The 27,746-nt window shown below is 36.9% G+C and overlaps 1 protein-coding gene across 3 annotated transcripts in view; it reads left to right on the plus strand.

The window, feature by feature from the left end:
* The first annotated feature begins 552 nt into the window (after positions 1 to 552).
* The window catches only part of SCN9A (sodium voltage-gated channel alpha subunit 9), a 101,365-nt gene continuing 74,171 nt past the window's right edge, over positions 553 to 27,746 (plus strand). The window contains exons 1-11 of one of the 3 annotated variants that reach the window (XM_039250141.1): positions 553 to 810; positions 7,273 to 7,391; positions 7,742 to 7,831; positions 8,379 to 8,507; positions 9,951 to 10,042; positions 11,030 to 11,239; positions 18,023 to 18,086; positions 19,326 to 19,467; positions 22,404 to 22,610; positions 24,377 to 24,664; positions 26,918 to 27,289. In XM_039250141.1, the coding sequence (XP_039106072.1) occupies positions 553 to 810; positions 7,273 to 7,391; positions 7,742 to 7,831; positions 8,379 to 8,507; positions 9,951 to 10,042; positions 11,030 to 11,239; positions 18,023 to 18,086; positions 19,326 to 19,467; positions 22,404 to 22,610; positions 24,377 to 24,664; positions 26,918 to 27,289 (1,971 nt within the window). Of the gene's footprint in view, positions 811 to 7,272; positions 7,392 to 7,741; positions 7,832 to 8,378; positions 8,508 to 9,950; positions 10,043 to 10,155; positions 10,248 to 11,029; positions 11,240 to 18,022; positions 18,087 to 19,325; positions 19,468 to 22,403; positions 22,611 to 24,376; positions 24,665 to 26,917; positions 27,290 to 27,746 lie in introns of all 3 variants that reach the window. The other 2 variants (XM_039250142.1, XM_039250144.1) reach the window with 2 other exon arrangements.

Consider the following 27,746-nt stretch of genomic DNA (forward strand, 5'->3'; position numbering starts at 1 on the left):
TGAGCGTCTGCCTCTTGATTTCAGGTCAAGTCATGATCTCATGGTTCATGGGATCAAGCCCCATGTCTGGCTCTGTGCTGACAGCATGGATTCTGCTGGGAATTCTCTTTCCCTCTCTCTCTGCCCCTCCCCTGTTATCTCTGTCTCTCAAAATATATAAAATAAACTTAAAAAATAAAGAAGCACTGTCATAAAGAAATTTAAGTAAGGAAGGTTGATTCAAGAGCACTAAAAGTAAATGCAGATAAAAAGTAAATAGCTTTTTTTTTTAATTTTAGAAGCTGGGAAGTGTTACGATCAAATTTTTAAATAAAAATGGTTAGGTAGCATGGAAAATAAGCCTTGAGCATAGTAGTCACTTAATAAATGTTAATTTAACATAATAATCCACTGAACACATTACTTCTTGTAGTTGAAACCAAAAAATTTGTATATTATTTCTTGTAATGTGCCATTTCTGGCTGGCAAACACCTACCACTTTCTTTCTTTGTTTCCACTTAGGCCTTTTATGTAAGGAGCTGAAGGGGAAATAAAATATACAGGATGAAAAGATGGCAACGTTACCTCCCCCAGGACCTCAGAGTTTTGTCTACTTCACAAGACAGTCTCTTGCCCTCATTGAACAACGTATTGCTGAAGGAAAAACCAAGGAACCCAAAGAAGAAAAGAAAGATGATGATGAAGAAGGCCCAAGGCCAAGCAGTGACTTGGAGGCTGGCAAACAGCTGCCCTTCATCTATGGGGACATCCCACCAGGCATGGTGTCAGAGCCCCTGGAAGACCTGGACCCCTACTATGCAGACAAAAAGGTGAGTTTATTGTGACCCCAGTAGCACAGTCTTTGTTTCTTTTGTACAGAGAGATACTTAATTTTTTTTAATGTTTATTTATTTTTGAGAGACAGAGACAGAGTGTGAGTGGGGAGAGGCAGAGAGAGAGGGGGAGACATAGAATCTGAAGCTGGCTCCAGGCTCTGAGCTGTCAGCCCAGAGTCTGATGGAGGGCTTGAACCCACAAACCGTGATATCATGACCTGAGCGGAAGTCAGACACTTAACCAACTGAGCCACCCGGGTGCCCCTGTACAGAGAGATATTTTAAATTGAGATTAAGTGGAATTTAGTGAAAAGCCACATCATGACAAAAATACCCAGTTACGTAATGGATATTCAGAATTTGTACTTTTAATTTTTCATCCAAACTGGTTCTGTCGCCGACACATGATTTTGATATCCTTAATATTCTAAAATGCTCAATACAGTGTTCTGCCTTTTGGGACATGACATAGAGGCATACCTGTAGGAACAGAATTATTGTCAGTTGAGAACTAAGACCTGGAGATAGGCCCAGAATGCGTTCGTATGCAGGTGCCAACCGACTTTATGGGGATATGTAAGATCGTTCCACTAATAATGGAGTTTAGGCTTCTGCGTCACTTACGGTGTTGAAAAGAGGAGTCTGAGATAGAGAGGTGGGACATAAATCAGAAAATGTTTCCATTGTTCAATAAAGTATTTCACAAAATTACTCAGAAAGTTGAAGATAAGGAAAGGAGATTAAAACGAACAAAGAGGATGAGCTGGTAAGTTTTCTGCAAGCAGTTTGTGTTAGCGGATGGAAAGGAAAGCAAGAAGGTGGTAGAGGGCAAATAAAAAGAGGAAGTGGGTAGCAGTACATTCATGCAGAATAATTTGAAAAGTTTTCCACTAGGAAAATGGGCACTTGAGGCAACAAATAAATTGAAAACTTTTAAAATATAGGATATAAATAGCACCTTGAAAGTTAAAAAAATAATTCTCAGAAAAATACAGAGGATTAGAATCATGTTGTAGCTAGTTGCAGGTGTTAATAGACAAGAGACAAGCTACAGGCCAGATTGTATTTGCATTAGAAAAGTGGAGAGAAGGGGCGCCTGGGTGGCTCAGTGCATTCAGTGTCCAGCTCTTGAGGTAGGCTCTGATTGTGATCTCACAGTTCGTGAGTTGTAGCCCTGCATTGAGCTCTGTGCTGACAACAAAGTCTACTTGAGGTTCTCTCTCTCCCTCTCTCTTTGCCCCTCCCTCACTTGCATGTGGGTTTCCTCTCTCCCCCCACTTTCTAAATAGCTAAATAAACTTGAAAAAAAAAAAGGTGGAGAGTGGGGTGCCTGGGTGGCTCAGTTGGTTAAGCATCCGACTTCGGCCCAGGTCATGATCTCGTGGTTTGTGGGTTTGAGCCCCACACCGGGTTCTGTGCTGACAGCTCAGAGCCTGGAGCCTGTTTCGGATTCTGTGTCTCCCTCTCTCTCTGCCCCTCCCCCACTTGTGCTCTGTCTCTCTCTGTCTCAAAAATAAATAAACTATAAAAAAAAAAGGGGGGGTGGAGACAAGTCTTACTGAGACTTGAGGGGGCAAACAGAGGTTGGATTTAAGAGTCCTGATACACTGAAGTAAAGGCAGGCACATCAGAGGAAATCCATGTTACATGGTGTCAATATTTTCCACACCGCAGGAATGAAAATTGTCTCCTGCAAGTCAAATGTTGAGAGTAGCAGAACTGAGAAGGTGTTTTCACATTAGGGAAATGGAAGAGAGTTTGAAACACCTGCTGTAAAGGTTATTCTGTTGAAAAAATGAGAAGTACAGCTTTCCTGACACAGTAGTGGACACAACCAGGTTGAAGGTGAAGTTGACTAAGAGGAAACTCTAAAGTATTAGATTGGCAGTTTTATAACTTTCTCCAACCTTGCTTTGCCGCATAGCACCTGTAGACTTTGAAAGGTCAAGAAAGATAGAATAAAGTCCATTTAAAAAATGGTTTGATTTGTTTAAGATATAACTGAAAGGAAATATTTCTTGATTAGATATCTAGCAAATAAAGTAAAATAGAGAACATATTTGAAATATCTTGAGAAATATAAAATATGATGAGGTTACATGTTGCTAGTAGAAACACATCTGGCTCACTGGTGATTGCTATGAATAGCAGTACCTAATACTTGCTTCACATCACAACAGGCTGACAGCACAGCAATAAAAAACAGAGTACCTGAGAACCCCTTGAAATACTATGCAGCATTCTAATTAATCCATCAATATTCTGGCACAGAAAGGAAGAATGCTAATATGGATTCAGGATCTCTGTGTCAGGCACTAGACTTTTTATATAAATTAGCATACATATTTATCATAACCTGGTGAGATAGGAAGAAATACCGTATTTTTATTTATTTTTTAAACTTTATTTATTTTGAGAGAGAGAGAGAGCGAGCGAGCTGGGGAGGGGCAGAAAGAGAGGGAAAGGGAAAATCCCAAGTGGGCTCTGCACTGATGTGGGGATTGATCTCATCTCATGAACCCTGAGATCATGACCTGGGCCTAAATCAAGTCAGATGTTTAACTGACTGAGCCACCCAGGCATTCCCTTCTCTCTCTCTCTCTCTCTCTCTCTCAGATTCTCTCTCTCTCTGTTTGTAATACCCTATTGTTAAATGAGACAAAGGGCTTGAGGAAATTAGGCAATTTGCAAAATGTTACACCCCAGTAGTTGTAGATTCTTAAAATTCAAGTTGGTTTGATCCCCTACTGAGATTCTATTATGCCGCATCTCTTAGTATAGTCTAGTTTCTGTTGCATAGCAACCACTATGCTAACAACTTCACAAAAGTGAATAAAATAATGATGAGTAAATAAGACAGGCAAAAAAAGTACTTTCTCATTTTACTTATTACTTCATTTTGAAAAATTCCTGGCTCAGAATGGATACCTACTACATTTCCCATTTCCAAGGGAGTCTAGATATTACTTGACCAGCCACCTCTTAAGGAGGAAAGAAATCTTTCCAGAATAATCCCTGAGGCATAGATATACACTAATACTAGCTTAAAGTAATTTGAGAGGTAAAGGGAAGATGTTTGCAGTTAAATTTTTTTTAATGTTTTATTTATTTCCGAGACAGACAGAGAGACAGCGTTAGCAGGGGAGAGTCAGAGAGAGAGGGAGATACAGAATCGAAAGCAGGCTCCAGGCTCTGAGCTAGCTGTCAGCACAGAGCCCAATGCAGGGCTCGAACCCACAGACAGTGAGATTATGACCTGAGCCAAAGTCGGATGCTTAACCATCTGGGTCACCCACATGCCCCAAAATGTTTGCATTTGTTTTTTTTTTTTTTAAATATTTTTATTTATTTCTAGGAGAGAGAGACAGCGTGAACAGGGGAGGGTCAGAGAGAGAGGGAGACACAGACTCTGAAATAGGCTCCAGGCTCTGAGCTGGCAGTCAGCACAGAGCCCGATGCGGGGCTCGAACCCACGAACCGCCAGATCATGACCTAAGTGAAAGTCGGACGCTTAACCGACTAAGCCACCCAGGTGCCCCAAAATGTTTGCATTTGAATGGAGGACAATAGACCTGTTAACTAATGGAATAATGTTGGCTATGTGATAGACTAATTTAATACAGAACATTTAGGGTGGGACTCCTATCCTTCACCTTGACCCTGATTCCTTTCAAATAATATAACACCAGCCACATCAAAAGCCTAAACCATATTTGCATCAGTATAGTTAACTAGGTCAGACAAAACCTCTTTTTCATGGTTCCCTATTCTTGACATGGGAAAAAAAGATCTAAAGGGATAACCAAGTCTTTTTATTTTCTTTTGGTTTGGAGCTTTAAAAAATTAATTTTTTGTGCCTAGCTTCTCAAACATTCTTGATAACAGTAGTTTTGACTTTTGCTTGGAACCTTAGGGTTAGCTTTGTGGATTGATTCCTCTATGTTTCAAGTTATTCACACTACTAGACAAAAACTTTAGTTCTGCTACATTATAATTATTGCTCAGATTAGAAATCTTAATGACCCCTGGGGCACCTGGGTAGCTCACTTGGTGAAATGTTTGGCTCAGTTCATGATCTCACAGTTCTTGAGTTTGAGCCCTGCATCGGACTCTCTGCTGTCAGCACAGAGCTTGCTTCACATCCTCTGTCTGCCCCCACTCTGCCCCTCCCCACTCACACACATTCTCTCAAAAATAAATGAACATTTTAAAAATGTATCCTAATGACCCTTAATTTGACTTGGGCTCAGACTTTAATTTGTATTTGAGTGTAATTATCAATGCTTTGTTAAAACAAAGAACACTTAATAAATTAATGATAGAAGTTAGGGCTTCATTTTTATGTGTGATGAGTATATAAGTGCTTTTTAATAGTGTTATACAGTGCTTTAACTGTAAATGAAACTGTTTTCAGTTAAATTTCACAAATTTAACTGTTTGTGTCTTTAAGAAAAAATAAATCACAAATTACCCTGTGCTGTGGGTATTAAAAGGACAGGTACAACGGCCTACTAGCTTCCTATTTTCTGTGCCTTATATGTTACCCATAATTTCAGCAGCTGCTCCCAATACTGACTAAGAATTTACAATGTGCCAGAAACTTAAAAGCTTTACCGGCACTAAGTACTGGCTTTTGAGCTGCTAAATGGTGGGTCTGGTATTTAGAATCATATCTGTCCAAACCAAAGCATATGCTCTTTGGGTACCATAAATGTCTAATTTTATGTTCAACAAATTCTTAAATAAATGAGCAAAATGAAAAGAATTTATTCAGACTTTGATATCTATGTATTTCATAGTAGGATTTTAGAATTTACTAGAGGGACCTATACTGATCCTCCCACATTTCATAGGCTAACCTATTTTTCCTACCTATAATTAACTCCTGGGTGTGTGTAAACCCAGATATTCCTAAAGAAGTTCTTGATATGAATAAACAATGAGAATTTATATTTAAAAGTAGCAAATGAATTCCTTTTTGTAAAAATTTCAAGCACAAGGTAACTTGATCTGGCCAACTCTAGGCAGTAATATGATTTTAACATTAGCTCCGCTGATGTCTCTGGTTCAGGAAGTCTCTCTGTTAATTCTCACCTATGTGTGACCCTGTCTCTTTCATACTGTCACACTCTTCCATTTGTAGTTCTCTGCGTTATATCTGTCACATCTTGCCTTGTGTTTGAGTTACTGTGTATGCATCACTTTCCTAGGAAGTTTCTTGAATGCGTGCCTCATTTTTGTTCAAATGCCTTTCATCACCTCAGAAGTTGTTCAATACACAATTGCAGAATTTAATGGATGCATGAATTCTAAAAAGCACAGTGTATTTAAGAAAGATTTAAAATTTAAGAAAACAGTAGTTGTACTCAAAGACTAGATATTAATTTTAAAACTAATTTTAAGGTAAAAGGGAATTTTATGGAAAATTATATTTAGGCATAATTGGTATAGTGAAAGTGACTAGGAATATAAAAGGATATCTGAAAAGAATAGATTCTGATTCACTTACTTGAGAACACTGCCATATACAATTAAAAAGCAAGATACGTGAACTTAGGTCCCCAATTTGGTGAAAAATATTTATTACCAGAAACCCATTCATAAACTTATATGAAATTCAGATTAAACAACAAAAGACCAAGTCAATGGTTTCTAAAAAACACAAGTAATTTGCCTACCAACTATAGGAGAATAAGATGAAAAGCTTGAATTTAGTCTTCTTGATTTCCAAGCAAATTTCTTAGATTGTGTTAATGTTTTGTTGTTGTTGCTGTTTATTTGTTTGAGTTTTAAAATGTTTAACTAAATACCAAAGTTGTGAAGAATGTCAGTTGTGTCACAAGAATATTTTCTTGAAATGTGTTATGCAACTATTACTGTGGGTAGTAGGAAACAAGTCCTTTAATTTGTGTTTTTTTATTTAGCTGTTATTAATATTATATCTAATATAAGAAAATTAAACTGGGTAATAGGATTCTTCTAATTCTAATATTCCTTAAATCTATGAAAATATGTTTTTGAAAGGACTCATATTTTGGAACACTTACTATTAGCCATGACAATAATCAACAAGTATTAAAATTCTCAAGGTATTATGGCAAAAATCAGGGATAGCTAGTTTCTATTTTGTTTGCTTTTGATTCCAATGGCCACAACTTACGGTTACTGATTTGGGTGTTAAAGGGATGTTAAAGAGAGAAGACATTGTATTTGGGGAGTTCTAGGTAACCCATGTGCATAAATGGCTCACTTCTTAATTCACTCAGAAGAAAGGGAAGGAGTTCATTGGCCAGTGGGATCTAAAGAGTGGCATTAACGGCAGTGGTACCACGTTGCTTGAGTCTGATGGCAGTTTCTTTACCGTGAGCCTACCACAGGCAGAGGTAAATTGCTGATGTAAGTGTGCGAGGGTGGAATTTTGGATTCTCAATTTCATGTTTTCTTTTTCTTCTACAGACGTTCATAGTGTTGAACAAAGGGAAAGCAATCTTCCGTTTCAATGCCACACCTGCTTTGTACATGCTGTCTCCTTTCAGTCCCCTAAGAAGAATATCAATTAAGATTTTAGTACACTCATATCCTTTTTAAATTGTTTACTGACAATGGTGCCTTAAACTGTAATTTTTGCTACGTTTTTCAAATGTAGATTTTAGTCCTCATATACTCGAAGAGACTCTGGTTTTAGTGTGCCGATTTCAATATAATTTGATGTAAGTCCCTGAGAAAATTGGGAGAATGGCAATTTTAGCATTTTAAGATAAATTATGTTATATATTACTCTCTTGTTCAGAGAGATTAAAAAAAGTTATAAAATCATATAGAATTGTTTTCCCGGACAAAGTTGTTAGCATTTTAACAAGTGTCATTTCCAAATAGTCAACATTCCGATTGTGGTCTTTTATCAGATTCCTTGATTCTAAGCTACTTTATTCAGCATGCTTATCATGTGCACTATTCTGACGAACTGCATATTTATGACCATGAGTAACCCTCCAGACTGGACCAAGAATGTAGAGTAAGTGGTATAAATACATTTTAATATGGTCTCACTGTTATCATCTAATCCTCTTCTTTCCCGCCACAAAGTTACTATAGCTCTAAAAATTGTGGTGTTTATCTTCCAATGTTATATGGTTGCTTTTCTTTCAGTTATTTTTTCCTCCTCTGTGGTATTAACCAGTTAGCAGTGGAATAGAATCATTGCTATAGTCTTTTCCAGAAGAATGAATTTACCAGATGTCCTGCCTTGTTCTTAGATGTGTTATATATTTCTTATCCTTGGGGATATTTCTGATAGGTGTAAAGTAGGACTTTTCCAGGCAGATCTAATACCTATGTTTTCAGTCATTTTGAATATCTCTACTTTCTCTAAGAGTATCTAATATGGACATTTTAAGATTTTCTGGAAATACCTTAATTGTAGTTTATTCTAATACTTAGAGTGGATCCATAAACCAACAGCTACACTCTAATAGATGGCTTTCTTGCGTTGATCAGAAAAAAATATTTATATTGATTCTCTTCTCCTCATATTTAATATGCCATTGGATTATTGTGTCTAGGTACACTTTTACTGGAATATATACTTTTGAATCACTTGTAAAAATCCTTGCAAGAGGCTTCTGTGTAGGAGAGTTCACTTTCCTTCGTGACCCTTGGAACTGGCTTGATTTTGTCGTCATTGTTTTTGCGTAAGTACATTCAGTTTCTTTGAAATGGCAAACTCATGAAAAACAGAGAGCACAGTATTCCAGTAAAAACAAGTCTTTGGGGTCTGACTTTTCCTGCAGGTAGTGGTTGCATTTAAAGGATACTGAATGAAAGTAGTCATTGATAGGCAAATAATTAATTTTTGAGAAAGAGCATTTCCCATTGGAAAGTGTATGACATAATTAAGATTGATCATTCTCTTCATGCTCAGCACTTGGATGGATATATGCAGTACAAGTGAGGTTCACACTTTAATAAAACCTGTAAGAATCACAGAAAAAGCTCAAGTCTTTAATTAAAAAGTACAGTGCTCTTTTTAGTAACCTATACTAGTAAACTATTATACTATATTAAAATATAGAAGTAAATTTTTTGTAAGGGCTGTCACTGCATGCTAACCCTAACTTCAGTGCATTGTGCATATATTACATATGCAGTCACAGTTTATTTTTAAGGGAAAATATTACATTAACATATAATTTTAATTTATCCATACTGCTGTTCTTTTCCCAAATACATTTGCCAGAAATATTCCATTGTTTTTTTAAGTCTCAAACCTACATGCAATTTGTTTCCCTCTATCACCTTGAATTTTAAAACTAATGCATGTTCACTGAGGGAATTTAGAAAACACAGAGGAGTCTTAAGATTTTCAGTTTCTCATTCCCTCACCCCCACCCCACCTCTTTGTCCATCAGGCTCCCTTCTTTCATGGTCACATGACTGCTGCAGGTGTACCACACATGCTGACAAGAGTCAGCATTGACCTTGAGTCAAAGAAGAGTGCCTCATCTCAGGAGTCTTGTTTTTTATTGAGATATAATTTATATGCCATAAAATTTACCCTTTTAAAGTAAAAATTCAATGTTGTTTTATTTTAGTAGGTTCACTACATTGTACAACTATCACTAACTTCTAATTTCAGAATATTTCTATCACCCCCAGAAGTCACTTCTATTCCCTTCTCTCCCTAGTCCTTGGAAACCACTCATCTATTTTTTGAGGCTGTGGACTTGCCTGTTCTAGACATTTCATATGAATGGAATTGTACTTAATGTGACCGTTTGTGTCTGGCTTCTTTCAATTAGCATAGTTTTCAAAATTGGTGCTGACATTTTATAGGATATTAAATACCTATATTACCGTAATGTTGAGGTCTAATAATTAAAACATTTGATTGTTTATTTAGGTATTTAAATACTTGAAGCTATTTTAATAATGTATCTGTATTTTACTCACATAAAGGGGGTTGAATCAAATCTAATCAAATTAGAACAGTTGTGTTAGGAAAAAAAAAAAAAAGACTTGCAGAACAATCCATTTAAATAAGCATTTCCAAATGTAGGCAATACCTTGACTTAAAGGCACGGGTAAGTATCATAGATTCTATCTAAATTCTGAATAACTCTGATTTAATTCTACAGGTATTTAACAGAATTTGTAAACCTAGGCAATGTTTCAGCTCTTCGAACTTTCAGAGTGTTGAGAGCTTTGAAAACTATTTCTGTAATTCCAGGTAAGGAGTGATTGGTGTGGAGCATTAGGCCACTCATAACTCCAACTATTTGGGAGTTGTTCTTTGTTTGTGTGTGTGTTGTCACTGTGTTGTGTGTGAACTCCCTATTACAGATATGTGACAGAGTTTGTGGACCTGGGCAATGTCTCAGCACTGAGAACATTCAGAGTTCTCCGAGCACTGAAAACAATTTCAGTCATTCCAGGTGAGAGTGGGGTTAAACACCGGGGCTGACTTTGATCTTTTGGAGCCAAGACAAGAATGACTTTCTCTTACACAATTTTAATTAAATTTGATTTCTTGTGTTTTTCACAATCATTATTATTAAAAGTCAGCCTTTGAGTTTAATCAATTGCATGGATCTTAGAGGATGAAGATGGCCATTTGGCTCACATCTCAACTTGAAATTTTCCTTCCTGGATAACAGATTATTTTCCATTTTGTTTAGCCAGGAATGAAAACTTCAATTTATTCTGATTGCTTTTCATACAGTTAGGAAAAGAGATTTAAAATATCAGCATGGGGGTATTGCATGATATGTTTTTGGTTTTTTTTTTAGCTTTCCACAACAAACCATTTCTTAACTGATTATTAGCAACTTGTCACTCTATGCTGCACTTCAGCCCCTTTCTTTTAATGTCATTATAGAGAGATGTTTGACAAACATTTACTAAATTCGCACTTTGAAAAATTATTTTTATAAGTGAATATGGATATGGCTTAAGAAACCAATTTATTCATTTTGACAGTGTGGTTACTCTTTGGAACTATTTTATAATTTTTATCATTTGCTGTGATACATAGAAGTGAAATATATATAAAACAGCAAATCCTCCCTTTTGAGCTAGTAGACTTTTTTTGAACTAGGCTCTTTAAGGTCATTGATTTGATATAATGCATGAATTTCTAGGAAATCTTGTGTTCTGTGTTTATTTCTCAATCAGAGGCTTTATTTCATTATGAACACTTTTCTCCCCCTGCATTCAGGCCTGAAGACCATCGTGGGAGCTCTGATCCAGTCCGTGAAGAAGCTCTCCGATGTCATGATCCTGACCGTGTTCTGTCTGAGCGTGTTTGCACTGATCGGGCTGCAGCTGTTCATGGGCAACCTAAAGCACAAATGTCTGAGGGATCCGCTGGAAAATAATGAAACATTAGCAAGCATCCTGGATAACCTTGAAGAAGAAGACTATAAAAGTAAGATTGTCCCTGCAGTAATTAAGAGATTGAAGTAAGATTGTTCTCTCTTAGGGGCGCCTGGGTGGCTCAGTGGGTTAAGCGTCTGATTTCAGCTGAGGTCATGATCTCAAAGTTTAATTCATCAGAACTAGTTCTATAGGAACCATATGAATTGGTGTGTACACACAGTCTCAAAGTCTGCTTAATTCACAAGTATATTTTAGAATATTTTACAGAAAGCCCACACTGCTTTCTGAATAGTTGCCCTCTAATACAGCTCCTCTTGCCAGAGCTATTGATGAATTTGGGTGAGAAGGAGATCAAACAAGATTGTGCTTTCCATCTAATACCTACAGTGTGTGTGTATGATGTTGCCCACATGAACTCATAAACTTTACTGGATAATTAAATCCAAAGGTAGGGGGTGAGGGAATCAAGACACCTTCTAAGTGTATGTGCGTTTGACAGAATGAGATCAGAGAGTAAAGGTCAAGGTTCTCCTTGGATTATGAAGAGTACACATCACTTTTTTTTCTTTACTATATGTGTATTCTTGGATGCACTGGGGAAGATAAAGCAAATAAAACCTAGCTAATATAGTAGATGACTGTAAATAAAGAAAACAGAAAAAATTACAGAAGCCTAAAATGAAAGAAAACTGAAGGTTTTCAAGTAAAATATTTATAATTTCTTTACTATCAATGTTTGATGAGGAAGTTAGTATATTTTCCCTTCCTTTTTATTTTTACTTATTTTTTCAGTTTATAATTTTGGTTAATATGATCTTAAATTTATTTTCAATTTCCAAAGGATCTTTTTCTTTAAGTTATATATACTATAAAAGTAATATATCTTGTGGATAATTGTTGACATTTATAATTTACAATCAGCTTACAACACTTACTTAAACTTAGCTGTTTTTTTCCTCAGATCACTACCAGTTCTCTTATTTTGAATTGTGGTCCTATTCTTGAGTTTATAATCTGAATGACTTTTTTTTTACCTCTCACATTTCTTTAAGCAATGTTTTTCAAATGAATAGGAAGAGTCTTTGAATTTTGCAGTGAATCTTCATATTGCATTTATTGCAAATGAGTGAATAACAGCCTAGTGCACAATGAAATTTTATACCACAATCCTTTCCCTTAATTCTATACATTATTCTTTATTTTCTTCTGAAATACAGTTTTAGGGACATATTTGTGTCTGGTCTGAATTTGGTTTCCTCACTTGTTCTCTATGTCATAGAAGACAGATCTTACTGCACATTTATTTGGATATTTATGTCACAGCATGTGCTTATTAAGGGCCTCCCTAAGGTAAGCATGCTATAACTTTCTGGAGCGATACCAATGAACACAAAAGTCTCAGCCTCTGCTTTCACAGAGCTTTTATTCTAGTGGGAATGAAAAATTAAAGGAAAGCAACAGACAATTAAAAAATACTGCAAGTCATAATAAAAGCAGTTCAAAGCAAATAAATTTCAGGGGCTGAGATACCAAATAAATGAGGAGACCTTTCTGAAAAGGTAACATTTTAGTCACCAACGTGAAGATCTAAAGGACAATAAGAAGCCATATAATAGTGTAAGTGTTGGTGGGAATGTGTATTTGGGAAAGAATAATGTGTATTCTTACTAAATGTGTATTCTAAATGTGTATTTAGAAAGAATAGCATGTGGAAAGGTGCTGAAGTGAGAAAGAGTATTATGTGTTTAATGAATGGAGGAGCAGCAGAATGGTTAGATTTTAGCAAAACAGAGGTAGAATAACAGCAGAGAAAGTGAGAGAAAAAGGCAGGGGTCGTATCATGAAGAATGTTTTAGCCCATTGGAAGAGTTTGGTTTCATTTTATTTTATTATATTTTATTTTTTTATTTTTTATTTTTTAATGTTTTATTTTTATTTATTTCTAGGAGAGAGAGAGACAGCGTGAGCAGGGGAGGGTCAGAGAGAGAGGGAGACACAGACTGAAACAGGCTCCAGGCTCTGAGCTGGCAGTCAGCACAGAGCCCGACGCGGGGCCCGAACCCACAAACCGCGAGATCATGACCTAAGCAAAAGTCGGACGCTTAACCGACTAAGCCACCCAGGTGCCCCTAGTTTGGTTTCATTTTAAATGCAGTGGTTTTAATCATTTTGTCTGCCATATGGCGTACTGATTGGGGGGGGAGGATAGTGACTGGAATAAGGAAAACCCGTTAGGATATTTCTGTCATCCTGAAATAGAAGATTGTGGCTCCATCTAGAGTGGTGGTGGACAGTGAAGAGATAAGGGCTATGTCAAGATGAAATCTATAGAACTTGCTGATTGATTAGATAAGAGAAGAAGGCTTGAGGATATCTTCTAGGCTTCTGGCTACAGAAACTTGATGGGTGACAATGGGAAATGAAGGACCCATAGGCAGGATTATAGATGAAAATTGCAACTAACCAGTTAAAGTGCAGATGACACTGAGACATGCAAGTATAGAGCAAAAGTAGACACTAGGCATTTAAGCATGGAGATCAGAGGAACTGCCTGCTTTGGATATAAATACACTTGGAAGTAATCAGCAAAAAGAAAGTAATCAGCAAAAAAAAAAACAAAAAAAAAAAAAAAACATGCATACACACATCTTTCTGAAAATGTCTGATGTTTATAAGCAGGTAAAAAGAGGGCAATCTGATTTTTTCAAGCAAAGTTGGTGTTTAAAAAATGCTCAACTCCACAGTCCTAGTATCTGGAAGGCTGGCAGAGAGGAGGAGCCAAACAGGACACAGAGAAGGAGCAGCCAATAAAGTAAGAAGCAAACAATGATGTAAATAGTGAAGCCAAGAGAAGAAAGTTTGAGGAGAAGGAAGTACTGGTGTTGAATGATGCTGCAAGATCAAGAATTAAGGATGATGGAGATAGAACAATACACATTAGCTTGAACAACATGGAAGCCGTCAGAGACTTTCATGAAAAAATTAAAGTGTAGTGGTAAGAACATAAGATTAGACTTAAGGTGGTGACAGGGGTGAATAAAATGTCAGAAAGAAGAGAGTATAGTATATGTGGACATTTCTTCCAAGAAATTTAGCTGTAATGGGAAGCAGACTAATAGAGGCAATGACTGGCATTTTTTTTAAAAGGCATATTTTGAAAGGGATGTTCTTCTAGTGGTAGAAATGAGTGAATAGTAAAATATAGATGAATAATTCAGGAGAGAGGGGGAGAAGTCAAGTTCTGGAGAAAGTGAAAGAGCAAAGAGAAGAGATATTTCCACCACTGAAGCAAGAGAAAAGGTGGAGGAGGGGCAGGCTGCAGACTTATCAGAAGAGAATTAAATCAAACTCTGTAGCTTTTATTGCCTCAGAAAGGTATAAAATGGGACAGTTGGCTGGGAGTGCAAATAAATGAGAAAGGGGAAATTCTACAGAAGTTTTGAGGAGAATGCACTATGTGGTCATCCTAAGGAATGGGACATGGAGTCTATTTTGAATTGCAGTTTGGTACCAGAGATCATTTATTTAAAATGCAATCATTCACTTAGGTTTGAGAGTTTCTCCAATAACATTCAGCCACATGGACAAGTATGAAGAAGGTGGACATTAGAGTATGTGTAGGGTTAAGGTTTCATCAGGTTAGTGTGATAGACTGAAAGAAATACCTGGAAGTTGAGGAAATTATAAGAGAATGATAATAATCAGTGTCTATGGATTCAAAACTGGACAAAGAAAGAAGTGAACCCAAGAGTCAGTTGACAGGTATGAGAAAATGGTTAGGTAAATGAATTGGGATGCTTGAAGACATGAAAGAATTACCATGGTAAAGACAGCCTACATAGAAAGCCTCAACATATTCTGAAAGTGTTTTCTGGTGCCTACAGTAAATCACCTTTAGAGGTGCTTTCAAAATTTGTTATCAAAGAAGACCACTGTCTAACCTCATGCTTAAAAAATTACAATCTATAGATATCCTTTGAAGCCAAGCATTGTCTACTTCGATGCTCCTCAAACTTCCTTCTTGCTGCCACAGGTGAAGGAAAGGCTCGTGTGCATAATTGGAAGCCATATTTTCAGTAGCTATTTACATGAATGTGGTGTGGTTCTGTTGAGATAAAGCAACTTCTGTTTTCTGAATGTTTGACATTTAACAGAAAAGTTCCTGGAAAAACCACAATATTGATCTGTACCTCTACCAGGGCTTTTTCTGTCTTCATCTATGGTACTTTCCTTGTGGGGATTCCAGAGAGTACAATCTCCCAGAATGCAGTGTGCCACTTGCAGGCACTCTGCCTCTAGCTAATCCCCAGCACTAGTTTTCTCAGAGTTGACTTATTATTGCCTCTTGGTTGAGGAATAAAGTCTTGACTCCAAAAGCCCAAGTCATACATAGTTGCTACCAGCTGTCTTTCTGAACCAGGCTGGATAAAACTAATCATAGAATGTTTAGGTCACCAGTATGTTTTACCATTCTGTACCAATCTGCTTTTGACTGAATGTTGGTTCCAGATTTTAGGTGTGTGGATTTTGCAATTTTCTATTTCCTTTTATCCCCATATGACTTTTACTGTGTGGTTGAGGCTCATCTATTATTTTCCACAATCTTTATTATACTGCATTACATTTAAGAGCTTTATTGAGATAATTCACATACCATAAAATCCCCCTTCTTAAAGTATACAGTTCAGTGTTTTATAGTATATTCACAGAGTTGTCCAAACACCATCGCTAATTATAGAATAATTTTATCTCCCTCAAAAGTAACCCTGTACTCAGGGCACCTGGGTGGCTGGGTCGGTTGTGTCCAACTCTTTATTTCGGCTCAGGTCATGATCTGGTTTGTGGAATTGCAAAGCCGACTTGGGATTCTTTTTATCCCTCTCTCTCTGCTCCTCCCCTGCTCATGCTCTCTCTCTCAAAATAAATAAACATTTTTAAAAAAGAAACCCTGTACTCACTGGCAATTACTGTCCATTTTGTCTTCCCCCAGACCTCTGACAACCACTAATCTACTTTCTGTCCCTATGGATTTACCTATTCTGAGCATTTTATATACATGAAATCATACCATGTGTGGCCTTTGTGTCTGACTTCTTTCATATAGCATGTTTCCAGGTTTCATCCATGTGGCAGTAGTCCATTCCTTTTTATTACTAAATAACATTCCCTTGCATGTGTATACTACATTGTGTGTAAGCATTCACTAATTGATGAACATCTGTGTTGTTTCCACTTTTGGACTATTGTGAATAATGCTGCTATGAATATTCATGTGTAAGTTTTACTGTGGATGTATGTTTTTATTTATCGTTGCATTGCATTTTTTCTTTACATGTGAACCTTAAATTTTCTTGAGGCTAATTATTCCAATAATTTAATGTCTGCTTCTGTGTAGGGATTATCTTAAAGTATTCTATAAGATCAGTGTGAGCCATTGCCATTGCTTTACTTTTCATCATTCTTATACTGACATTCTTCTACTGACGTCATCATTCTCTTCACCCTGCTGCGTGCTAGTACAGGCAACTCTAGAGCCTGTTCTTTTTTTTTTTTTAACTTTATTTATTCTGACAGAGAGAAAGAGAGACAGTGAGCACAAGTAGGAGAGGGGCAGAGAGAGAGGGAAACAGAGAATCCCAAGTAGATTCCATGCTATCAACTCAGTGCCCAATGTGGGGCTCAAACCCATGAACCCTGAGATCATGACCTGACCCGAAACCAAGCATAAGACACTTAACCAACTGAGCCACCCACTAGAGCCCTTTCTTATAAAAATGCCTCAATGACTGGTGTGAGCCAGAGTTACTTTAAAGGATAGTTCTAAAGTAATCCTTCCATAGTCAAAATACCTTGGAAGCTTATGTACAAAAAAATTGCATCTTAATCTCCATCCTCATTCTGCCACAAAAAGTTTTTCATGTACATGCTCACCTAAATTTTCACTTCAAACTAAGAGGCTTTATTGTTTTATTTGTGTCTTATAAGATTTTTATTTTTTACGTAAGACAAAGTGATGTGTAAGTCAGTCTATTAATCTTAACTGGCGTTGTGTAACAGTTTAATGCCCTTTGAATTTTAGCCACATCTCCTCTCACTATGGTCAATTAACTCCTATCCCTGCTTCCACACCTGCTTTCTTATAATCTACAGTCCATAAAACAACCATAGTGACATTTTAAAATATTGATTATTGTCTCATATTGCTACCTCTATTGCTTCTAATCATACTTAAAATCCTGCTTTACTTTTGCCACTATAGTTCTTTCCACTCACGACCCTATAGCCAGGCTGGCTATCATACTGTTTATTCTATTCACCAACTTCACATTTGCCTCAGCGCCTTTGCTCCTGCCTTTTCCTCTGTCAGAGTATCTCTTCACCAGGGTCTTTGGATGGCTGGCTTCTTTGCAGCATTTAGGTTCCAGTTCAAATGTCATATCGTTAGAAAGGTCTTCCCTGACCACATTATGTCACATTGTCTTATTTTCTATAGGGCATGTATCTCTATCTAAAAATACTTTGTATGTTTATTTATTTACTTGTCTTTCTCCATCCCCAATTTCCATGCTTACCTACATGTAAAGAAAGATCCATAAAACTAATGATCTTGTTTATCTTTTTTTTTATTATTTTATTCACTGCCTGGCCCATAAGAAGTTATCAATAAATATTTGAGGGAGGATATAGGGGAATATAATAAACAAATGAATGCACATTGCCTAGGACTAGGCCTGAATATGTGTGAATATGGCTATACCAATTAACTTCTGTGTCACTCTTAAAGCTTACATTCTCTAATCTTATATTCTTCAATTTCTTCCTAAACAAACAGGATATTTCTATTACTTGGAGGGATCCAAAGATGCTCTCCTTTGTGGTACAAGCACAGATTCAGGGTAAGTAATATTTGTTTTGTTTTTAGTCTAAAGGCTACAAAAAAAAGGAAAAGCATACTCAATCAGTTTTTTAGTGAGAAATTTTAAAACATTTATAATTAATGCATATTTCTGAAAGCAAAACCTGGAGGTAGTGCTTGAATTGAAACAAGATACAAGTCATTTGTATATGTCTTAAGAAAGTAGAAAAATTACTTCCAGAAAATTGGCTGGATAATTTTCAAATCTTTCTTCTTTCTGGAATTAACTTTTCTTTCTTCCCGAATTCTATTCATTTTCCAATCAAGAATGATTCATAGGATGACTGACTGCAGTGACACTTTGGCCACTCTAAACAAAAGGAACCCATGGACTTGAGTAAAGATACTTTAAGAATCTCCTAAGAATCTCCTATCTATACAAACTACCTTTCTTGCAGTTTTTCCTATATACCAAGTTCATTTCTGTCCTTGCCCAGATATTTCTTCACCAGGCTCCGGGTACACTGGGAACATTAAGAATAAACAAATAAGGTTGCTGCTCCCAAAGACAGTTCACAACACTATTGAATGGCTCATGATACCAGTCCATCAATTTTATTTTATTTTGTTATTTTTTTAAAGGAGTTAGAAGTTTATTGAACACACCACAAGGAAGCAGTGGGCAGGACAGTGGAAACTGTGCCCAGTCCACCACTTTTAGAATGAAAAATATCATACAGCTACAAATATTTATGAACTTACACAACTGCTCTATTTTGGCTACTTTTTAAATTCTAATTCACTCCAAGAATAATTTGGAGGGACCCAGTTTTGCTGGAGGCCTATACATCAATATTTCTGATGCAAGAACTATTATTTGGCACTGGATGGACTTTGCAGGTTTTGATGATGATGGTAATAGCATCCATTTATTAAATGCTTTCTATATAGAGGAACTAGGCTAGGCCATTTGTATATATCATCTTCTTTAAACTTAACAACAATCTTACTTTTTGAGGTAGATTTTATCTTCTCACAGAAAGAGTGAACTACGCCTTGAAGAATTTATGTAATTTGACGAAGTCACCAACTAGTAAAGAGTGGGATGGGATGCAGACCCAGTTCTTCCTGATTCCCAATAATGTATTCTTAATCATTATTCAATATTGTCCCCCTAGAAAAGGAACCTTGAATATATAACTGTTCTGTAATACTCCCCTCCGGGAAACATTCTAACTTGTGGGGTTGTTTTTTTTTTTTTTTTTTTTTCCATATGTAGTCAGTGTCCGGAAGGGTACAAGTGTGTGAAAGCTGGCAGAAACCCTGATTATGGCTACACAAGCTTTGACACCTTCAGTTGGGCCTTCTTGGCCTTATTTCGGCTAATGACCCAGGATTACTGGGAAAATCTTTACCAACAGGTGAGTGCCAAGAGAAACATTCATTGCATTTTTGAATGGCATAAAAATCTGGTGAATGTTCCTTACCAGACTTTATATGAGATGTTTTAGTCAATTTAGAAAGGACAAAACCCTTTTGGCTCATCACTAAAATTAGATATGTCTTTACTTCCAGCACTATTAGCGTGGATAATTCTGAAAATTATAATTTGTTATCTTATCCTTTCTTGGCTTGTTTGATCTCCAGTTCCCTTTCCCCCACTTTCTGAATATAGCATCCTAAGGAAATAGCAGGAGACACACGGCCATGGTCTCTTATAGCTTTCCTGTGCACACTGTTTTCTGCTTTTGCCACGCTGCTTGCAATGCATGCCCTCAATACCAGGCTCTTGTAGGTTCATCATATTTTATTTTTGTGAAATCCCATGTACAGTTGCTATGAATTGCATTGTACCCCCTCCCATTTATACGTTAAAGTCATAACTCCCAATGCCTTAGATGATTTTTTGAGTCAGGGATTTAAAGAGTTGACTAAATTGAAATGAGGCATCATGATGGGTCCTAATCCAACCTGACTAGTGTCCTTAAAAGAAGATGAGATTAGTTCCTGGGGGACACCAGAAATGTGCCCACTGGGACACAGAGAGAAGACCCTGTGAGCACTCGGTGGGAAGGCAGCCATCGACAAGCCAAGGAGAGAGACGTCAGGAGAAATCCAAGACACCAATACTTTGATATTGGACTTGCATCCTCTAGAACTGTGAGAAAGAAAAATTCTATTGTTTTCAGCTGCTTGGTCTCTAGAACATTGTTATGGCAGCTCTAGGAAGGTAATATAAGAATTAAAGACCTGATTCACATCTCTAAGTTTTCCTGTCCCAACTCAATTTCTCCTTCCCCTAGACTTCTATGCCTTTTGAATATTTCTGTTTATAGTATCCATCACTTGTACTGTAATTATTAATTCACATGGCCGCCTCCTCCAATGTGATCCTTTTGGGCCTGTGGGCTGTATCCTTTCACTTATATGTTCTCAGCACCCGACCCCAAGAGGAAAGAGATGAGAATGATTATTCTGTATTATAAATAAAAATGAATCACTTTTCTTAGGATTGCCAGATTCTTCTTTTGGCCTGTTTTATGTTTACTTCATTCCTAATATTATAAAGGAATATAGAAATTACGTAAAGATACACTTCCAAGGAAAAAAGGAGTAGAAACAACTTTAAATATGCAAAAAGAAGCTCACTTTTACTCAAAATTAGAGAAATGAAAATTAAAACGAGAATGACAGCTAATTTTTTTACCTGTTAGAATGATGGAGACCAAAAGAGAGATGCTTCTGGCTGGGACTTGGGGAGGTAGACTTACTCTCACGTCTCTCGGAACCACAGCCAAGCACAACACAGGAACTTCTATGAACATTAAAGTGAATATACCCATTAGCCAAAACTTCCACTACTAAAAAATTATCAAAGAGAAGAAATCGTAACAATGATAACTTATGGAAATGGAAAATGAGTAGGCATCAGAGATAGGAGAGAGATATTTTTCATGTAATGTCTTTTTATACCATTTGAATTTTTTTACCATATGCTGCATTCAAAGATTTTTAATACATGTTAATTAAAAGTAAGAGTAGATGAGCAGATAAGATGATTCAGTTAGGCTCTCTACTTTGTGTGAACATTACGTCATCAATGATCTTTCCTTTATCAGTGAAAGGGACTGTAAATACTATCTGGTCCTCTAATTTGAAAATGCGCGGAATAGCTTGTTTTTTTGTAATTTTAAGACTGCAGATTAAAAAAACCCAGGACTGGGGCACCTGGATGGCTTAGTCAGTTAAGGGTCCATCTCTTGGTTTTTGACTCAGGCCATGATCTCACAGTTTGTGAGTTGGAGCCTCACATCAGGCTCTGTGCTGACAGTATGGAGTCTACTTGGGATTCTCTCTCACCTATATTTGCCCCTGTCTCTCTCCCTCTCTCTCTCTTTCTCAAAAATAAGTAAGTAAACATTTTATATTTTATTTTTTTCTTACAAATATTTTATTGTCAAGTTGGTTTCCATATAACACCCAGTGCTCATCCCCACAAGAGCCCTCCTCCATGCCCATCTACCCCCTCCCTCCCACATCCATCAGTCCTCAGTTTGTTTCTCAGCATTCAAGAGTCTCTCATGGTTTGCCTCTCTCCCTTTCCCCCACCATTTCCCCCCTTCTTCTCCCCTATGGTTCTCAGTTAAGTTACTCCTAATCCTCCTATACGTGCAAACATATGATATTTGTCCTTCTCTGCCTGATTTATTTCGCTAAGCATAACACCCTCAAGGTCCATCCGTGTTGCTACACGTGGCCAGATTTCATTATTTCTCATTGCCATGTAGTATTCCATGGTATAGATAAACCACATCTTCTTGATCCATTCGTCCGTTGATGGACACTTAGGCTCTTTCCATGTTTTAGCTACTGTTGAGAGTGCTGCTATGAACATTGGGGTACATGTGCTCCTATGCCTCAGCATTTCTGTATCCCTTGGGTAAATTCCTAGCAGTGCTATTGCTGGGTCATAGGGGAGTTCTATTGTTAGTTTCCTGAGGAACCTCCACACTGTTTTCCAGAGGGGCTGTACCAGTTTGCATTCCCACCAACAGTGTAGGAGGGTGCCCGAGTAAACATTTTTTAAATCCATGATTATTATTCCTAAAAATAGTGAAGAGCTGTACTTGATTTTAATACAAGTTTAATAGATTGCTATATCCTTTGTAGTGAAAAAGTGTGTATTTTAAATACTGATTGTTTTCCATGGAGGTATAATTTTATTCCTTTATATTTTTGATGACATGAGATTATACTGAACTGCCCCAACTTCCCCATGCCTAATATGCAATTAAAGTTGAGATAATCTACCAAAAATCTTTGTGTTATTAAAATAATGATTTCTATTTTTCCCTAGACACTGCGTGCTGCTGGAAAAACTTACATGATATTCTTTGTTGTGGTGATTTTTCTGGGCTCCTTTTATCTAATAAACTTGATCCTTGCTGTGGTTGCCATGGCCTATGAGGAACAGAACCAGGCAAACATCGAAGAAGCAAGGCAAAAGGAATTAGAATTTCAACAGATGTTAGATCGTCTTAAAAAAGAGCAAGAAGAAGCTGAGGTATTATTGTTTGGTTTAAAATTCTCCCTAGGAGTAGAAATTGAAAGGGCAATAGCAGAGGCTCATACAGAGGCTCTGTGGCCTTCCCCAGGGAGATTTTTCCTTACTGGATTTTGAAGTATAAACTGAATTTTCATTCTGAGGTGATCAAAGAACCACTTATGGATTGAGTTAGAATTGGCATCTGTCACATTCTACCTTTCCAGATAATCAGCTCACTCTAGCACCAAGAATATTCTAAGCCATTCCTCCTAAACCTGTTATCCATGATTCCTCAGTATGTATAGCATTATGCAAAGTCCCAAAACATATATGATGTGTTTCCCCAGAGTAACAATTTCATACCAAAGCTGAGGGAAAATTATTTAAATGTTAAAGATAACAGATACTCTATGGAGTAAAGCAAAATGTGCATCAATTTTCATTAACGTGTCAAGAACTTTTAAGATAAAAAACATGATATGTTAAAAAAAAGTTATGGTTTTAGATATTTTAGGATAAGGCACAAATTTTTGAGGATTCTTCTTTACTCCTCTCTCCAAAAAGTTACTTCAGTGGAAAAATTTGAGGTTTGTACCAAGAGAACCAAAAATTTAAATATTATGCAGGAGTTTAAAATTTGTTTGGCTGTGTCTGGGTGGCTCAGTCAGTAAACATCCAACCTGCTCAGGTCATGATCTCATGGATTGTGAGTTTGAGTGCTGCATTGGGCTTTGCATTGACAGTGCAGAGCCTGATTGGGATTTTCTCTCTGCCACTTCCCTACTCTTTCTCTCTCTCTCTAAATAAATAAATGAACTTTCAAAAAAAAATAAAAATAAATAAAATTTGTTTGATGGTTCAACCTAGTTAAATATCTTCAACTTATTAAGGGGAAGGTAGTAATATATAAAGAAAACTTTGAAAAAGAAAGATGTTCAGTGTAGTATTTTGATAATATTAAAATCAGAAAGCATATAAGATTTTTAATTACATATTGATAAGGAGAGTTATGATATTTTTGGGTTTTGGAGTATTATTCACCCATAAAAATGATGTGCTTTAAAAATATTATAATGACAATGAAATGTTTTAATATAATGTATCAAGTAGTAGGATATAAAATTGAGCATAATATACAAACAATTTAAAATTTTTATATTGGAAAAATGCACCAATTATTTCTGGATTTTAGGATTAAATGATTTTTATTTTTTATTCACATGTCCTTATTTTCCAAACTTTTACAAGGAATGTTTAAGTAATAAAAACTTATTTTAAAAGGGCTAACACTAGGTCATCCCAAGAATTTTCCAGGAAACCCTTAGAAGTCTCTCATTTTCTTGAAATTCATTTTATAATAATTCATTTTTATTTTCAGACAATTCAGATTTCATTAAACTGAGTGCCTGACTTTTGATTTTATAGAGTTAATTACCTGAAAAAGATGTATAAATTTTCTTATTGTATGGTTTATGTGAGTTTTATGTTCCAGAATTACCTAATAAAACTTTTACATATACTATTTTAAATTTTTACCATAAATATAGGAATAGTGTATAATAGTTTAATTCCAAAGTGAAATGGGGTCTTATCCTAATGCAAGAGAACCAATAAATATATGCTTTGTAAGCTCTCTAGTCACAATACAAAGAAAAAGACATGATGTACAAGGGACATGATCATATGCACAGTGTAATTAAATTCATGGTAGAGAGGTGCCCCACAATAGAGTTTCCCAGACTTTGGAAATGACTTACCATGTGTGTGACCCCTTGGTCCAACAGGCAATAGCATTGGCAGCAGCTGAATACACAAGTATCGGGAGAAGCAGAATTATGGGCTTCTCTGAGAGTTCTTCTGAAACATCCAAACTAAGCTCTAAAAGTGCTAAAGAAAGAAGAAACAGAAGAAAGAAAAAGAATCAAAAGAAGCTCGCCAGTGGGGAAGAAAAGGGAGACAATGAGAAATTGTCCAAATCGGAGTCAGAGGAGAGTATCAGGAGAAAAAGTTTCCACCTTGGTGTCGAAGGCCATAGGCGAGCACGTGAAAAGAGATTGTCTACCCCTAATCAGGTACCACAGCACCTATCAAATGCTTAGTGCCAGGGCTAGGATTATAGAGCAAAATGTTTTATTTTGAAGTACAGGATCTTAGGAGAGGAGAATGAGTGATTTCACTGGTATGTTTTTAGTTAAAAACTTACTGTTGGACATTATGGAAAGAAACACAGATGTCCATAGTTTTCCTTTTAACTTGGACCATTTTTGAAGGAGCCTCTACTTTCAGTATTGTCATGTCTTCTCCAATAAACACATTTTCAGAACAATATATTTGTGAGAATTGTCGTAGAAATGAAGAAATTATTTCTACTACATATTAACTTTTACATTTTTGTCTAGTCTGTATTTTTTAATATCTCATTGGTTAAAAACTAATCCCAGACCAGGTTCTCCACTTTTCTTCACCACCGTAAGTAATGATACACCAAGAATATCAGTGCACAAGCTGGAAAGTTTGGAGACACTTGATAGCCTCCACCCCTAATAGCATCCACTACTAATAACTAGTTGCAGTCTGTTATTTCTGCTGGTGTAAATATCTCTTTCCTTTTTTCTTATTTCTCTTTCCACTGAAACCTCCATATCTCAGGTTTCCCTACCTATCGACCTCTAAGAGGAACAGTTGCTTCTATTCTCCTAAATACTTGCCTGTTTTCTCTCATACAACACTCCTGAATCCCTTTTACAAAATGAACTTTCCCTTGGCTCAGCTTGAAGAACAAACAAACCAAAAATCAAACCAAAAAATAAACCCCAAAAACCCAATTGTGTTGAATAACTACTGACTACAGAACAAGACCCACATCTTATCCATGTTGTGGACTGGCTTCAGCCTCACTTCTGACCTTTCTCTACCTTCATATACCCTCAGTCCACCATGATTATTCACTCATACATACATGCCCTGTACCTTTATTACCTAGGACTTGTGGTGTTCTCTACGTGGGGTGATTTTCCTCTTTGTTTCCCACCTGGTATGGTAGCACCCATTCTTCATTCAAAAGCTCAGATGCCACGTATCCCACAAATTTGCCATTGCCCTCACCACTTCTTCAATCTGCTCTTTGGTCCTTACTCTGAATTTCTATCCTTCTCATTTATGTCTTCATTTAAAATTGAGCCAAACCATAAGAGACTCTTAAATACAGAGAACAAATGGAGGGTTGCTGGAGGGGAGGTGGGTGGGGGGATGGTTTAAATGAGTGATGGGCATTAAGGAGGGCACTTTTCACGATGATCACTGCGTGTCATATGTAAGAGATGAATCACTGGGTTCTACTCCTGAAGCCAAGACTACACTGTATGTTATCTAACTTGAATTTAAATAAAAATAAAGAAAAAAATCAGAAAAACAATAAAATTTCTACCTTCTACTACTTACATCTGTAAGGTACTGCCAGATAGACATAGAAACCAGAGTCCCTACCTTCAAAGATTTTATAATTTAGCTGGAGAGACAGAACTTGAAAATATGTGATATCAATAAAAATAAATATGACAAGAGCAAAGCAAACTGGATTAAGGCAAAGACTTTGTTATACTCGCTTTCCATTACTCAGAGTGCCTGCCACTTTGTCCTTTACATAGGAAGCACTAACACTTATTGAATTAGACACTTTCCAAAGAACAACCATTCAGTTTGGTTTATGGACACGGTTTATCCTGGCCATGAATCCAATAAATGTGACACTTCCTCCTCTTCGGTGTTGGGCAATCTCTTTTTCAAATCCTAGTATTATGTGACTTGTAAACTCACTGACATTTAAAGTTCTTTCTTAATATACCTTGACTGAGCTTCCAACATGTAAAGTGGAGTGGTAAGCAATGGAATGCAAAGAAGCACACAATGTGGTCTTTGGCCTCAAGAAAGTGTCAATTACTTATGGAACTTAGGGATTGATATATGAAAAACTAAATGACAGGTATGAATACCAAATGCTTTTTATAAGTCATATGTTCTTTGTAGCAAAATGAAGGGCATAGAAAGAATGGAGAGATCACTCTAGGTCAGAGTAGGAAAGACATGTGCGGTAATAAATAATTTACCTGCTCCAGAAGGGATGGATTCATCCAGTCTTTTCATCCCTTATTTGGAAGAATTTGTCTTCCTGCTGAATTGCTTTGTTTTTTAATATGTTTCTTTCAAAACAGTACAGAGCCACCCAGCCTCAGCTCAGTGGTCTCAGAGGCAGTAACGTGCTCTTCTGTTCTTAGGTGCTTCAGCAGATACATGGCTACATGTCATCTTCTTTTTTCCCTCTGCAGTCACCACTCAGCATCCGAGGCTCCTTGTTTTCTGCAAGGCGCAGCAGCAGAACGAGTCTTTTTAGTTTCAAAGGTCGTGGGAAAGACATTGGATCTGAGACTGAATTTGCCGATGACGAGCATAGCATTTTCGGGGACAGTGAGAGCAGGAGGGGCTCATTGTTTGTGCCCCACAGACCTCGGGAGCGGCGCAGCAGTAACATCAGCCAAGCCAGTAGGTCCCCCCCGGTGCTGCCAGTGAATGGGAAGATGCACAGTGCCGTGGACTGCAATGGTGTGGTCTCCCTGGTTGATGGACCCTCAGCCCTCATGCTCCCCAATGGACAGCTTCTGCCAGAGGTGATAATAGATAAGGCAACTTCTGATGACAGCGTAAGGACGTTTTGAATAGCTCAGGCCTGGCTCGGCCCTTGTTCTTGCATCAGTCCATCTGCTAGAGGGGCCTTCTTGGGTCCTGTGAATGGCTCTGCATTTTGCAATACCGCTACTGCAGAAACACACCTTTACATCATTAATGTAATCCTCATGGGATATGCTATAGCTATATAATTCAAATATATTTAAAACTCCATTTTTTTAAAAAAGGAACTTAGCCATTCCTTCATATTCACTTCAATATTATAAACCATCCCTTAGAAAACATTGTATAATATATATACATATATATATATACACATATACATATATCTCAGCACAGAAAATGCACTGATTATGCTGATCTTATTAGTTGAAATAAGTCCCACTTCTCTAAGAAATTTGGATTCTTTCCACCTACTGCTATCTTTTTGAAGACACTGTTTAATATATATCTTGTGTAAGGAATCCTGAG

Source organism: Hyaena hyaena, unplaced genomic scaffold (genome assembly GCF_003009895.1).
Source record: "Hyaena hyaena isolate Hyena2069 unplaced genomic scaffold, ASM300989v1 scaffold_363, whole genome shotgun sequence".
Taxonomy (NCBI): domain Eukaryota; kingdom Metazoa; phylum Chordata; class Mammalia; order Carnivora; family Hyaenidae; genus Hyaena; species Hyaena hyaena.